Source organism: Centroberyx gerrardi, chromosome 18, assembly GCF_048128805.1.
Source record: "Centroberyx gerrardi isolate f3 chromosome 18, fCenGer3.hap1.cur.20231027, whole genome shotgun sequence".
Classification (NCBI taxonomy): Eukaryota; Metazoa; Chordata; class Actinopteri; order Beryciformes; family Berycidae; genus Centroberyx; species Centroberyx gerrardi.
Genome location: NC_136014.1, coordinates 5,948,028 through 5,963,828, shown reverse-complemented (window position 1 = coordinate 5,963,828; position 15,801 = coordinate 5,948,028). Strand labels below are relative to the sequence as shown.

The 15,801-nt window shown below is 42.9% G+C and overlaps 1 protein-coding gene across 1 annotated transcript in view; it reads right to left on the bottom strand.

The window, feature by feature from the left end:
- Positions 1-864: 864 nt before the first annotated feature.
- syne2a (spectrin repeat containing, nuclear envelope 2a) overlaps positions 865-15,801 on the bottom strand; it is a 61,511-nt gene continuing 46,574 nt past the window's right edge. The window contains exons 52-67 of the mRNA XM_078289803.1: positions 12,030-12,192; positions 11,407-11,597; positions 10,328-10,478; positions 9,904-10,086; positions 9,177-9,314; positions 8,869-9,060; positions 8,455-8,740; positions 8,109-8,177; positions 6,547-6,689; positions 6,270-6,396; positions 5,189-5,391; positions 4,901-5,077; positions 3,448-3,576; positions 2,658-2,849; positions 2,237-2,340; positions 865-2,089 (exon numbers count right to left, since the gene is read on the bottom strand). Of these exons, the coding sequence (XP_078145929.1) occupies positions 1,882-2,089; positions 2,237-2,340; positions 2,658-2,849; positions 3,448-3,576; positions 4,901-5,077; positions 5,189-5,391; positions 6,270-6,396; positions 6,547-6,689; positions 8,109-8,177; positions 8,455-8,740; positions 8,869-9,060; positions 9,177-9,314; positions 9,904-10,086; positions 10,328-10,478; positions 11,407-11,597; positions 12,030-12,192 (2,656 nt within the window). The 3' untranslated portion in view covers positions 865-1,881. The remainder of the gene's footprint in view (positions 2,090-2,236; positions 2,341-2,657; positions 2,850-3,447; positions 3,577-4,900; positions 5,078-5,188; positions 5,392-6,269; positions 6,397-6,546; positions 6,690-8,108; positions 8,178-8,454; positions 8,741-8,868; positions 9,061-9,176; positions 9,315-9,903; positions 10,087-10,327; positions 10,479-11,406; positions 11,598-12,029; positions 12,193-15,801) is intronic.

Here is a 15,801-nt window from a genome sequence, read left to right as displayed (position 1 = left end):
AATTATTATTCTGGTCGCTCAGTGGGCTTTGGTACTCTCCAGTGTTGCTCATCATCATTTTTGCATGTCATAGCCTCTTTGTTTATACTTTTTCCTCACACTCTCTGGTTTGTACCTCCAAATAAAGCAGAAAAGCTGTAAAAAATATTCTTTTAAAAAAGGCCATTTTGAGTGCATTGTCCTCAAGAGGCGCGTTAGAAAGCAGATTGCAGTCAGTACACCAACACATTTAATTGTGGTCTGTAAATGGCATCTTTTAAAGGTGAGTGTGCAGTCCTCCCTTATTCACTTGCATAAAATCCAGAGTGATGACAGACAAAAAACAATCACCAGCATACTGTAGCAGACTGCTACTAGCAGTGGCTGGAAATCAGTCGTTCCGAGATATTGAGCAATAAGTTTAAGTGAAATGATTACTGTGATAATTCTGCTCATTAATTCCCTTGGTGTTCCAATACTATGTAACAAATGGCATAAACATAACATGAACAATTTATGAAGGTATAAGGTTTGAATGAGAATTCAGGGTTGTGCCATGTGGCTGTAATGTAGCTCTTGTTTAGATATTATGAATGTGTTCTAAACCAGATTTCATGTATAGCGTGTAACTATTTGACTTCTAAGTCAGCTTTTAGGGAATTAAAGGGGCATTTCACCCATAAAATATCCAAACTCTATTTTGTTGTACTGACTGTCAAGGAGAAGTTTTTGAGATTGTTGGTTGTAATTCGTTATTTTGATTTGAATTCCTAAAAATCCATCTTCACTGTACAAAGCATATTTAACAATTTTCTTTTGTTTGTCAAAGGCATGTTTAATTCATTTTTTCAACATCAGGACTTGAGGCAGAATGACTTCAGTAAATTCAGTAAGACAAACAGTGTTTATTGCCAGAAATTCAGGAGAATAAATACACTGTTTGATTTTATAAATAAGCATTATAATATTACATTCTGTACATACATGTAATCTAAGGACTAAAGTGTTTTCCTCAACAGTGCACTGGGAGGCATGGACATGTCTGTTCACAATCTACTACAAAATGTGTCTTCAAAAATATAGATATACAAGTATTTCTATAAAACTGCCATTATTTTATATTATTTCAAAGCTTAAATTTGATTTCAACCAGCATGCTAGCTGTGATTTACCAGTGTCTACTATTGTGAAAAATGACCTTTTTCAAATTCAGTCTAATACAAAAATAGATCAGAATAGATCAGTGTGCTCCTCTGGTGCAGGATAAACTATGAGAAAATGAAATGTTAACAGAACATTTACCTAGAAACCATATAGAATTAGGACCGTGGCAGGAGTGATATCTGAGTATAAACATGTAAATGGAAAGGACACAGTGCACATAAGTGATCAATATTATATCATTCAAAAAAGGCATATTTTGACGTCATAATGTATAAATTTGGTGTGTAAAAAAATCTGGAAAAAGCAAAGCAATGGCTTGGATTGTACTTTCATGATCTATCGTTTGGTAAATCACTGGCTCCAATCAATCATCAATCCATCATTCACTTAAATAGCCTCATATACACTATTTTTAATATGTGGAGGGAGAGGTTTACAATAGGCCCAATTATTCATCAAATGCTCAGCATGATAACAAATTGGTGGCTTTGTTCATGGAATAAATACAGTCTGCTCTAAAATCAAATCTTTGAAAATAGACATTGAAATAAAATTTTTGGACAGTGACAATCCTTTTTGCAGAGAATGGATTGATCAGCTTTGGACATAGAACAACTGATATCAGATTTGTATGTCAAAAAGCATATGTACATGTTTTAGTGGAAGGGAAAGGAGGTGTGCGTTTCTCTGTGTGTATTTTAAATATACAAACAGTCTGTTTTGTCACGTGCGCAAGTGTCAGGTGGGCGGCGGACCGTTGGTGTAGCGTAACATGGGGTAGAAAGATCGGGCGAAGTTGTTGGCGACTGTGCAGCTGGGGTCGCTCTCTGACAGGGGAACCAGGCAGGGCAGCAGCAGGAGGAACAGCAGCAGGAGGTGAAGGGGGAAGGCGGCGCGCAGGACCCGGTAGAACAGGGAGCGAGGCGGGGATGGATCCCTCTTCTCTCTGCACATCACAGAAGAAAGAGGTTAATTATAGGAATACACTAAGTTTTTGTGGCATCCAAACAAACCCCTAGTTGAGACATTGTTGTGGTATGTTTGCACGTTTATTTAGTGTAATAAAACTCCCTCATAAGCATTTCCTGCATACCTGTTAGTGGCAGGACTTTTCTTTCCTTCCTGGGATGAATGCAAAGAGGCACTTTGGCCTGGGTCGCCTCCTTCAGCCGAAGATGAAGACGCAGATTCACAATCCTGCGTTACAGACGGAGAAATCTCACACTGAGTCCCCAGCTCTCACATAATCATATCAACATCCCTGACATTTAGCAATCATTTCTTGAAGTCTTTTTCTTTAGCTTGCCAAAACATTTCCCAATTCTTTTACCCTTTTGCCCACACTGAAATCAAATTCCAACCAAAAATCAAGACCAGAGGTAAAAAATCAATTTTGTGGCTTGAATTCAAATTGAATTTAAGTTGATTTGCCATACATGTACTTCATGCACAATTTCAAGACAGACAGAAGAAAATGAGGAGAATACTCAATAAATGTTACGGTTTGACATTACCAGACGTTGCTGCAGGGTGCCGAGGTCCTGGGCGACCTGCCGCAGGAGCAGCTTCAGTTTGCTGCCCGTCACGTGGAGCTTCTCCTGGGCCTCGCCGCTCTCCTCGGCCCCCTCCTCCGGCTGGAGCTGAGACCACAGAGCCTGGAGGGAGGCCTGCTGAGCCCGCCGGCCCTGCAGCTCCTCCTGGAGAGCCTGCACACCACAAACGGTGGAGATGGTGACAACGATGATCGATCGATTGCAAGAAAGGCAATGATGATTATGATGGGGATAATGACTGACGATATCATTCCTTAAGATTTGTACCTTTATTGGGCTGATATTGGCCTTTTATTAAAAATCCCACATCAGCCAGTCAGTGTCGTCCACCTCTGATATGATGAATATGATGCATTTTGTGTGATTACATATTTATTGTAGAATTGATCAATACTACACTGGTTGTCTATGGAAGCCCTTAACCTACTATCATCATCATCATCATCATCATCGTCATCATCATCATCAAAATGGAGAGTTTTAATGTCCCATGATGGTCTAAACACAGTTTCAGAGGCGTTTCCACCATGACAAGAATAACATTTTGAGAAACACTTAATACTAATTTTCAGTATGAAAATGGTCAGATTTAAAGATGCAACAGAACATCAGTATCAACCTATAAACGCCCATAATGGTCGAACCCTTGTATTAAGGAGTCACCAAGCATTGGCATCTTACTAGGTGTGCTTTCTTTCTCACAGCTTGGATATGACTAGAAATCCCGTGTGGGACAGGCCTATCTGCTTACAGTGAGTGTGCTGCGGTGTTGGCGCAGGGCTCTGACCGGGGTGTCCGGGTGACTGATGTCCACTGCGTAGCGCCTGCTCTCTGCGTGGGCCAGCCACAGCAGCAGAGAGTGCAGGGTTTCATGGAACTCCTGGAAGGGGAGAGGGGTCAAAGGTCATTTCTCAGTCAGTGGGAGTCTGTTTTGGTGCTCCAACTTTTAGAGTGCATTATGTGACCTCACCTCATGCAAATTTTGACAGGACAGCACCAACATTCATAATTTCACACTCTATGTTGTGCGATAATGCTTACAAATAGCCACATTTTCTCTGTATGGATTAACACTAGAAGGGCCAATGGATTTTGCGGGCCAAACAAGCTGTCAATATAAGAGGTAAATACAGTTATAACCACTATTTCCTTGCCTGATTTTGAAAATCTTTTTTGAAAGTCTAGGAAAGGCCATGGAGGGACATTTAGAAAGATATTTCAATTTGAAAATTCAAAACAGCTGTCATTTGACTATGGCTTGGCCTTTATAGTGTTATTGAATTGTGATAACAACTGGCACTATTTTCTAGTGAGCTGCTTTCCAACAACCTTTCTTTTTCCATGATGCATAGCTTACCAGAGAGGATTGTTATGATTTTACTGAAAATTTTGCCAAGAAAATCCTAAATTACACCGCATGCAAGCATTGCACAGAACATTAGAGCTACTACTGAACCAGTGAACTACTGCAACAGTCACATTCTTCCTGCTTCCTTTCACAACTAATTTCATCGCCATATAGTGATGACAAAATCATACAATCATACAGGGAGTAACTCTATTTAAATCCCGTACCAAGAGGGACACTCGTGACAAGACTGAATGAGTAAGTGTAAGATGTTTTGAAGTAGATTTATAGCACTGTTTAAGACAGGGGGATCTATAACAATTCATCCAACCTTTTAAATTCTTCCAATGTTCAGTACCATCAGTCTGTGATGTTCAGTGCATTCCAGCAGTTATTTTGTGAAGTGTTGTAATTTACTTTTTTGCTGCAACCCACTTTTTCTCAACCTGTCTCGTCTACTTCTACTTCACTTAGTGATTTACTATGTTTCTCAGAATGTCTTTCGACAACCCCCAGATTTTCCAGTTGAGTAAAAGTAAGCTCGTGAGTCGTGACCCTCACTCAAAACATAACATGTCTTGTGGCTGCATTGCATTCTGGTCTACTGAGGCTACTGCTGGTGGAGAAATTGTTCTCTCTGTCTCTTCTACGATGGATTTCTCCCTGTATGATTGTTGGTGCAAAATGGTGAGTCTAGAAAGAAGCCCTCGCTCTTTGATTCTGAGGGACTGACATCAAAACCTGACGTTTACCATTGATAATTCGGATAGCTGAGACATTTTCTGCTTTCAAACTCCATCATATAACAGGGTTAGAGTGTTTCAGAGTGGACTTTTCCTTTAAAATCCCATCTCACCTGGCAGCGCATTAGTGTCTTCCTCAGACTGTTCTCCCACTCCTGAAGGCCCGTACACGCTCGGCTCCAGTCCCGGTTCATATTCCCCAGGCTCTCCTGTAGTTCCGGGGCCTCCTGAGCCCCCAGGTTGACAGACAGCATGACCGGCTTGTAGCGGGCAAACATCTTCTGCATCTCCTGTAAGAGTAGAGCTCATGAATATCCATGTATATATCCAGGTTGTACTTGTCAGGACACTGTCATTCAAGCTTGGCCCAAACGTCTGCTTTGTTTAGTCTTAACTTTTACCTTAAGCTGTTTGGCTCTAGCTGCCATGTCCTCGACGCTGGCTGCTGGGTCGCACCGCTGGAGGCGCTCCAGCTCTGGGATCGCGCGTCCCAACCAGGAAGTGATGTCACCGAGGGCAGACGTCAGCTGCTGAGGCTCCCGAAGGCCGGCCTGCAGGTCACTCATGGACTGAGCCTGGAGCAGCTCCCAGCGCTCAATCACCCCTGAGAATTAACACACACACACACACACATATTAAAAGGATAGTTTGAGGTTTCTTTGAATTTTGCCATAATGAATCAAATGGGGCCACAAACTATCTCCTCAAAAGCAGACAAAACTATTGCATGACACTGGTTGATATTTGTAGTCTTCCCTAATGCAAACTGTGAAACACTTTTTTGCATGTACTTCATATTTTTATATGTTCATTTTTTATTTCTCATTCATTTTTTTCTGTGTCTCAGTATGCTCTAGTGCTGTTATGTGAGCATACATTGCTCATACATGCTGTAATTCCTATTTTTTCATACTTTTCATTCCCATATTTCTACTTAATACGTTCTAGTGTTGTAACTGTCGGTTGAGTTATGTTTAAATACACCCATTTACGATATTCTTATTTATATTCTATTTTTCTTTGCTGCATCCTGTTACTATTTCATGCTGCAATAACCCAATTACCCAAAAATCCCCCACAGGTTTTGTCTTGTCTTATTTATACTGATTTATGGACATGAATTGGCATTATAATGTATTTGGCCATTATTCTTTTTAATTTAGCATACTCTTTACTTAAAGAGACCATTTAGAGTAAAAATGAAACTATTTTGCAAATACATTTTAGCATGGCAGGTAATGATCTGTTGGGCTGCTATGGTAGAATACATATAGAGGAAACTATAGGGAAAACACTGTTTCACACTTATCTATGTTGTATACACTTCCATCGCATCAGAACCAGTTTTCCACCAGCCGCTTCATGTGTCATCGAAGTTTCCTCCAAGGTGTTGAATGGGTTGTGTTCAGAGTCAAGATTTAAGCGAATGCAAACGTATGACAGTTGCTGTTGGAGCTGCCATCTTTCACAAGCCTCTCTCACCTGACTGTTTGTCTGTGACGGTCAGTCCTGTCAGACCGAGCTCCTCCTGTTGGTCTTCGTCATCCAGGAGCAGCGAGACTCTTTTAATGTTCTCAATGCTGCCGCTGCACTGAGACATGAGACGCAGCTGGAGACACAACATACTCTGTTAGGGCTGGCTGAGAAACTTTACAGTTATCGTCACTCTTGTTGACCTTGTATGAAATTTCTTTCCATATCCCCCAACACTGAATTTAATGTTGTTGTACTTGTGTCCATCGGGAGGCGTCACACTTACATAGCCCTGCTTTAGGGGGGTGCTGGTGAGGGTGGGTGGGGCCTCGGTGTGGCCTTCTGTGTCCAGCTGGAGCGGCTCGCTTTCTGGGTCTCCTGGTGTCCGCCATCTTGGAGACTCATGTATGGCCATGGACCTGCTTGGAACTGAAACACACACACACACACACACACACACACACACACATTGAGTTTCAACTCACAAAACCCAAAGCTATGGCAAAGTCCCTTCAGCTAAAACTTCCAAACCTGCTTATATCCACTACATTTCTGACTGATGATTGACAAGATATTATTTGGTCAGTGTGATAAATTATTAGACATAGCTCACCAAACTATCAGCTTAGAGGGAACATTGGTCCTGAATGATCCACTGATATGATTTTATTAGATATTGCTTCCAAATAGACTTCTGCCAATTTTCACTTGATCTTTGCTCTCCATTAGAATGATCAAATTCGGACTTGCCACTAAGGTGAGTGCCATATCTTGCCATACCCAGTTGATGCCTATGAGAAAAGCATGCAGTTGCAACCAGACTCTGCACTATCACTTTCCGGCAGATTGAACTCCAGGCCAAAACCATCCGCACAAATCGCGCCAAGCAGTGATGCCATACAAGCGTAAATCACCCGTCCCAAAAATGAAAAAGCTTGTTATCTGTGTGCTAGTATTTATTTAATGCCGTATTTCACATGGTTGGACAGCAGAAAAGAGAGAGGTTATGGCACCAAGACCCGGGATGGGTGAGCTGCAGCTGGAAACCCTGAGTAGGTGGTTTCACTCACACACCAACACCAATCCTTTCCAAAAACCTGTCCATGTTGGTACTTAACCACATCGACAGAATAGCATTTTAAAATTGTAATAGACAGAGCCCTTAAATGCCATGCCCTTTAGCTCAATGGGGGTGAGGGGGGGGAGAGAAGAGGAGTGGAGGAGAGTCCAGGAAGAGAGAGACGTAAAGAGCATTGAGGACAACTGGGATGAGGGAGGAGAAAATGATGCGAGGGAGGTGTAGAAGAAGAAAAGGAGGAAGATGAGTGTCAGAAGAGGTGGAACATGAAAGGTTACCAAGGGGGGGACTAAAATGAACATAAGAGATACAGATAGACTCGACTAAGGGAAGAATCATAACAAAAAGTAGAGAAAAAAGGAGATTTGGCAGAGAGACACAGGAAGAGAAACATGGAATGTAAATATTGAAGAAAAAATCTATATTGCTCCCATTTCACATTATATTGCTTTGGCCACAGGTTCCTTTCCTGTCCTGCCAATAAAGCGTATTGAAACTGAACTGAACTGAAATGAGAAATGAGAAGACGATCAAATGATAGCGTCGTTTTGTGATATAACAAGCTCCATGCACCATTAAGGCATTATGTGAAGCTGTGAGATGCAGATGCAGATTTTCCAAACCGTTCCTCTTGGGAACGAAGCATCATTGCAGCAACAGCAGCAGTGCAGCAAGCATATAAAAAGTGGGACCTCTGCATAAGTTACATTTACTGTCATGAAGAGCTGTGGGTGGGCTTGTCATGCAGAAGGTGAAGATGTTGTGCCTACCCAGTGAGGAGGCTTGTAGGGCCTCAGAGGCTTCCACAAATTCCTCCTGGCTCTCAGTCATCTCCACCTCTGGGAGGAGAAAGGGATGTGTTTGAGTGTGTGTATGTGTATGTGTACAGCGGATATCAAATTTTGTAGTTTTTACTGCCTTGGCGGCTGAAATGAACGACGATGTATGAAAAATGGAAAACGAAAACGCCTTGGTTGCGTAAGTCAAAAAGTCTGGAACCCTCAAGGCAAGAAAAACAAGGACATTTGAAAGGGTGTGTGGACTCTTGATCCACTGCACTATGACTGTTATGTGCATCCATGTTTGAAAGCAGACAGAAGTTCACTGCAGAGCTACCTGACAGTGTACTGAAGTAGGCTCCCTCTTCCTCATCCTCCTCATCCTCCTCCTCATCCTCATGCGATGATGATCCTCCCACGTCCCCGGTGTGGTCCCACTCCAGCGGCAGGGAGTCCACGCTCACCGGCGTCTCCCGTCCCGAGCGCTCCAGAGGAGAGGCTAGCAGGTGGGTGGGCGTGGCCGGCAGGCTTCCCTGACGCCCGAGCCACGGCCGGCCAATCAGCTCCAAGCTTCCCTCCAAGGACACGCTGGTGCCAAACAGCTCTGGTTCTTCCTTGATCATCTGAGGCAAGGAAATAAGAGCTGTCAAGTCAATGTTGGCTTCAGCTGCATGTGTGTGACTTGTACCAAATGTCCTCACAAGGTTAGAGAATGAAGGACAAACGTATGCGTGTGTGTGCTGCAGCTAACCGGTGGCTGGCTGAGGCGCTGGTGGAAGCGGACCAGTCTGCTGAAGACCTCCTGGCAGTAGGAGTGGAGCTCCTCCAGCTCCTCCTCTATCAGCGCAGCGTCCAGCGGGGAGCTCTTCTGGATCAGACCCTCTCCGAACACGATCAGCCCGTCGATGCGCTCCGTGTTCAGGGTGATCTCCTTCTGGAAGCCCTGCAGGAAGAGGTTCGATGGTTGGACAGATGGAGAGAGAGAGTGTGTGTGTGAGTGTGTGTGTGTGTGTGTGTGTATGTATGTATGTCTATGTGTGTGTGTTGCTGTGCCCTCACATTGAGCTGCTGTATCTTGTGGTGGACGTCAGTCTCTGAAAAGTGCTCGACGTTGGTGAGCTGCAGGTCCAGCTCTGTCAGCCACACCAGCATGCTCTCCCTGGTGCCTTCAAAGTCCTCCCTCTGGCTGGTAAAATACTGAGAGAAAGGGTGAACAAAAAGATGGGAGGCACAGGGAAGAGAGGAGATGCAGGTATTTGATTTTATTTCTTAAGGGAAAAGGGGCAGTTCATTAAGTTTCCCCAGTGAAAACTTTAATTTGAAGTCCATGAACAGGTGTAGATTGCTGTGCACAATCACTATACTAGACTATAGCAAGAAAGCAACATTCAAATTCATTCATTATGCAGCATGATAGAGGTAATTAAGAAGTAATTACAAAAAAGAACAGACAACAAATGAAAGAGAGGGAAAGAATGAGAAGGGAATGAGAGATATAATAGAGAATCACTCGAGGCACTGGGGAAAATAATATCCAATATAAAATCCAATTGGTAGATTCTACATCTCCCGTCAAAATGTTCTTTCAAATGACATTCAGAAATGATTGTCAGTTTCACATAATAAGCAAGAGATTTCTCTTGTAAAATGCCACTTTTACATAATGTGTCTGTGGTTGATATGTTATAAGCACAAGAGTCTGGGAACATAAATTGAATTTTCATGACTGTATTTTGTGAAATGGCCACCTAACAGTATTTCCCATCACCTCTGTCCCTTTCTGTACCTTGAGCCTGCGGAGGATGGCAGCCACTCTGCGGTGCAAGGTGTCCCAGCGGCGGTTGCCTTCATGGACCATGGCTTTGAGCTGGCTGGCCCGGTCGGTGCGGTTCTCCCTGGCCAGACGGCGGTACTGGTTATTCACCAGTTCCAGCTGGGTCAGCCGCTCATGAACCTGCCTCTGGAAACCCTGAGGAGGAGAGGGATGAAGCATGGATTTAGAGTAAAGACAGAGATCATGACTCCAAATAACAAAAAGTGATTCTAAATATTTGCATTTGTTAACATCACTGCATTTTTCTACCGTTGGATTTAACTTTGCACGTATACGTTTGTTTTCTTGTGACAAATCTCATATTCACACTGCACATAGTTGGGTAACCAGACAACCACCAAGTCAAGTCAACTTTATTTCTAACCCTACAACTGACCTCAAACTTCTTGAGCTCCTCCTTGGCCACGGTGTAAAGGATGTCTGCAGAGTTGGGGTTGGCGGCGGTACGCTCGGCCATCTTGAGCCAATCCTCGAACCGCGAGTAGTCATCGAGGAACTTACACCACAGTCTCCAAGTCTCCTCGATCCTACAAGGGGACAAGGTCAGTACATTTATTGTCTACTATGCAGGTTATTCTGTTACTTCAGTGAAGGCGATTACAGCTGAAAAGTGTTGTTTTTTAACATTAAAGCTTTGCCTGAACTTACAAAAAACAGTGCCATTAAAAATACAATCATTTGTGTTTTTGAAATCTGAAGCAGTGAATAATAGCTTTTCTTCAAAATGCATATTGCATTTGGAATGAAATTCTTTATATTTTTCCAGTTCACTTCGATTCACGCACCTTAGTGGAGCTGTAAGGTTGCAACAGGTTAAACTGCCATATTTGAACTAACTGTGGTAGTAACCTTTATAGACCAGCTGATGGACCTTAAGTTGCTGCTTCTGCTAGTTTTCACTGCTGTTGCATTGGAAAATTGCTATCCATTTCACATTTCATTACAATTCAAATTGCTTGTGGAAATGTTTGGCTAGCTAGTAGAAGATTCATTTCAAGTTCAAGAAGTGGGGCTTCATGGTACATAAGGCAGCTGGCAGATGAAAAAGGAGAGAGTACTGTCAGAAAAGTTTCATTTTTCAAACCATCAGCACAAAATGTGTGCACGTTTTCTACAAACAAGTACAGTCTGTATCGTAACATGGCGCATTTGTGTTGATGACAGAGACTTAATTAATTATCAAGCTCTCTGGCTACCTAGTATTCAGCTGCCTTCAGCTCTCTTTTATGGTGTATACAGTAAAGTTTGGCTTCTTCTCTTGCTAGTTAACGTTTACGCAAACTTCTCCTATTGTGTGACATCACTCAAAACTGCATGCAAAGAGGATCACGGGAGACTCAAGTTGTGGCAACGATTAGCATATGGAATGAGTTTATTGATTTTTACGTGGTAAAAATCAGAATAGTGTGAATGCACCATAAGTGAGAGTGTGTGTGTGTGTGTGTGTGTGTGTACCTGAGCCTCCTGTCCAGAGCCATGGCACAGATGGTCCTCCAGCGCTGGTCCAGGCTGCGGCTGGTTTCCTGCAGGGAGTCGCTCTCCGCCTCGGTGCCACCGGCAGCATCCTCGTCCCGCAGCAGCACGTCGCACAGACTGAGCACCGACGCCACGCCCTCCGTGTGCTGCTCAATGTCCCGCTGCAACTCCTGGACAGACACATGGACAGACATGAAGACAGACATCGTCCCAGTCCACACCCACAGACACACAGACGGAGGGGCATGAGACCGCCACTCATAACAAAAAAAAAAGGACCAATATGAATAATTAATCTAAATAGAGGCATAGAAAGAGACAAAGGGGGAGAGGGAGGGACAGGGAGAGAAAGAAAGAAAGAAAGAAAGAAAGAAAACAAACAAAAAGGAAAGATAGGAAACATCTAACAATGACCCCATGGAAAGGAGTGTCATTTGCAGTTATTTACAGAAACTGCACCTGTACACAGAAGCCCAGGCTCAGTTTAATCTTCATATCCTCAGTAGACCAGAGGAGCAGCAACAACAAACTCCAGTCTGAATGGTGAACTGATGTGGGGGGTGTGTGTGTGTGGGGGGGGTGTACTGAGCTCTCCTCCCTACCTGCTGCTCGGCCAGCCTCCTCTGGATCTCCTGGTGGTGGCAGACGCTGTAGGTGATGGGTCTGGACAGCTCGGCCTCCATGCGGGACAGCCAGGAGCGGAGGTTGCTCATGTTCTTGTCCAGCTGCTGCACCGTCACCAGAGTCTCCTTTAGCTTCTTCACCCTGCGGACACACAGCCATACAAACACATGTCCGTTAGCATAATACTAATATACTAATGCACAGCCCATATATATATTCAGTAATCCATATTTAAGCAAGAAATCAAGACTGTTAGTAACTTCTGTAAGTAAAACCTGTAGTTAATGGTTCAGATGTTTTTATTTGAAGATGACAAATAGCCACGAAAGAAAGAAAGAAAGACAGAAAGGAAGAAAGAAAGAAAGAAAGAAAGAAAGAGTCTGAACCAAGAAAGAAAGAAAGAAAGTCTGAACCAAAAGAGATAACAGACGAAACATAATATCATACACAACCAAACAAGAGAGACGGAAAGAAAGTACTATTCACTACCCTGCAACTCTCCCAGGTGTCTCCCACTAGAACTTCCAAAGTCACCATAGCAACTGACCCCACTCGTGAACACACACACACACACACACACACACACACACATAGACACACGCACACACACACACAACCCCCCACCCCGAATGGTGTCATAGCAACGCTTGGCACAAAGAAAGCACTCTTTTGAAGCTCTCAAAAGCCTGAAGTGTGCCCCATTTGGGGAGTTTGAGTTAATTTCCCCATTTGATCCTTCCTGTTCTGTTAAGGTCCAACAGGACCTGTCAGGGCCGAGAGGGAGAAGCTCTCCACTAAATAATAGGAGGTAAAAGCGGCTGTGAGTGTGTGGCGGACTAGAGAATGTATGAAGGGGTCCCAGCAGCTATAGATAAGTGTGTGTTCTTCTATTTCTATCCTTGTGAGAACCAGAGATTGTTAAGGTTAGGGTTAGGATTAGGGAATAAATGTATTCAATGGACGGTCATCATACGGATAGTACAAGGGTGTGTGTGTGTGTGTAGCTGCAAGTGTATGGCTGCATAATTAAGCAGCAGACAAGATGTACAGTATAATCCCCCTCCAGAAAACATCCATCCTCCTCTGCAGACATAACCACGCCAGTTAACCAATCCTCTCTCTCTCTCTCTCTCTCTCTCTCTCTCTCTCCCCACCCCCCCTCCCTCCTCACCTCTGACAGCCTAACAAAGCCTAGTAGCTACATGTGGAGCCCCAACAAAGACACGGTCAGGGGTCCCCGCCGAGCGAAGGGAAAGGGGGAGAATGGAGGAGAATGGATGGAGAAAAAAGGAGGAGAAAAGAGCTGGAAGATAAGTGAGGATATGTGGTCAGAGGATGAAGTTGACAAAGTCCAACTGGCCACAGGAGGCCTTAAAGTTGCCTGGTTACTCGGCTCAGTAAAGGCCGGGCGAAAGACTAAATTACATTTACTTACTGTAATGGAGCGCTTTTGTGTACATGTACTTTTCTGAGTATTTTTTAAATTCACTTTACTTTTACATAAGACATACTGACTAAACTACAGAGTACACATTTGGTAAGTTCTGCATTAGCACTGCATCAGAAACTGGACAATAGTAAGTTGCATCAAACCTGCACAAGCATGCAGAGGAAACACTAACTTACTGTAACATTAAATGCTCTAATTTATCCAATATAGTAGCTTAGTTACCATCCGTTCAGCTACAGTGTTATTGGTTTGTGTTAGCCTGGTTGGTGTCTAGCAAGTTCGCTAACCTTCCTAGCTAGTTGGCTAGCTAATAACAACAGAAATATCAGTGTAATAATGCTATTGTATAAACGGGATGGGTATTTAAATTTTTTTTTTTATCACAGATATAATAATGACATGAATTTCAGAATCTTATTTTTTATAATACTCAATGTAGTCTATAACATACACATTATCACATTTTGAACTTTCTGTCCACTCGTCCTTTTTACAGGTCATTATTTTACTCTCTGACTACATTTAAAATTAAATACTTTTTACTTTTACTTAAGTAGATTTTTACATAACTAATTTTATTTCTACTCTAATTTCAGCAAAATAACCGTACTTCTACTTGAGTAGGATATTTTGGTACTATTTCCACCACTGATGATAGTGGTAACAGTTACAGTAGATGCAGGATCTTGTGTGGCTCAGCTAACTGGATATAATGCTGGTGCAGTGAGTTGCGATTTGTATTCAGCAACACATCTCAATATTCCACATTGCTACTATTGAATGAAAACCACGTCTGCAAAATGTAGGTTTTTCAGGACAGGTTTTACGGTTTTAAGGTCTGAAGGTCACAAAACTCAGTCAACACATAAATAACAAAGTACACTTTCAGTATTTTCAGAGTGTCAACAGTGTCTGGGTTTGACTTCCAGCAACATATTCAGCCAATTATCAGTAGACTGAAAGACCTTCAGAAATGAAATGTTCAGATTCTATCAGCAAAGTATCATTTAAAGTTTAAATAGACTACATTTCTGAGGACAAAGTGGAGCAAAGTGGTGAGATATTATTATTTAGTCAATGTGATAAATTATTAGATGTAGTTTACTTCAGTTTAGAGGGGACATTGGTCCTGAATGCTAATTTCTGGCATTTTTTTCATGATCTGACGTCATACAATGATAAAAACAAAAAGATCAAATATGGACTCTAAGGTACCTTTCCATACCCAATTGATACCTATGAGCAGATTCCACTGACTGTCAAATCCAATTCTGTTCTGATACAAATAAACAACACATATCAATATTCAAAAGAAATAAACCTGTTGGCTGCATCATACATTTTTTTCTGATGTGTGCTTTAGGTTCTGTCTCGAGTATGATGTCACTTCCTCTCAGCATGCTGATTTGGGTGCTGCGCTAATAAATAAGCTGGTGGCACTGAGAGCAGGTGCTGACGGAGTCAGCTGGAGTGGAGTGGATGGGAATGAGGATGTTCCCTCCGTCTGGGCCACAGATTGTGAGACACTGTCAGATGGTGTGGTGCATTCATGGAGGTGGTGGTGGGGTGAGGGTGAATTGCGGTGGCAGTGGTGGGGGGTGGGGGGTGGGGCTCAAAGAGTCTTACAGTTTGTTTTGTTAGGTCCGAACCTTAGTGCAAAAGCTTACTTTGTTTCATTTTTGGTTTGTTTAGGTTCACACTGTCCAAATACATGTGAACCAGGGCTTGTAAACAAAAGTCACATGGACTCATAAGTGGCTTGTTTATTGGACAGAGTTTTAGTAACCTGTCATCCTGCCAGGTTAGAAGTTTTGGCCTTGGTTTTGACCTTCTCTGGTGTTCATATCATTTAAGAACACATGAAGAAATAGCTGGATGAGTAAGCAAGTTGAACATGAGTTTTTTGCATTTTTTGCAGTGGTTCTCAAATGTTTTCATGATATAGACCCTCAAATAGTCACACATTAGGCTACAGACCCCCCCTAGAGAAAATTTGTTCTAGGGACTCCCATACTGAATTGTATAACTGTATACACTGTGCATGGAGAGTTAATAGTGGTGAATGTGATACCCACAATTACAATAGTCATACATTCTCTAATTGGGATTATTTCTAGTGATATTCAACTATGCCACATTTTGCTGTGGGACCCCCTGGAACTGCCTCAAGGACCCCTGCCGGTCCCAGGACCCCACTTTGAGAAGCACTGATTTAATACATGCCGACAGACCCGTCCCCTCCCCACCCAGACGAACCCACCCTCCCTCCCTCCCTCAGGTCATCCCACTCTGACAGACTG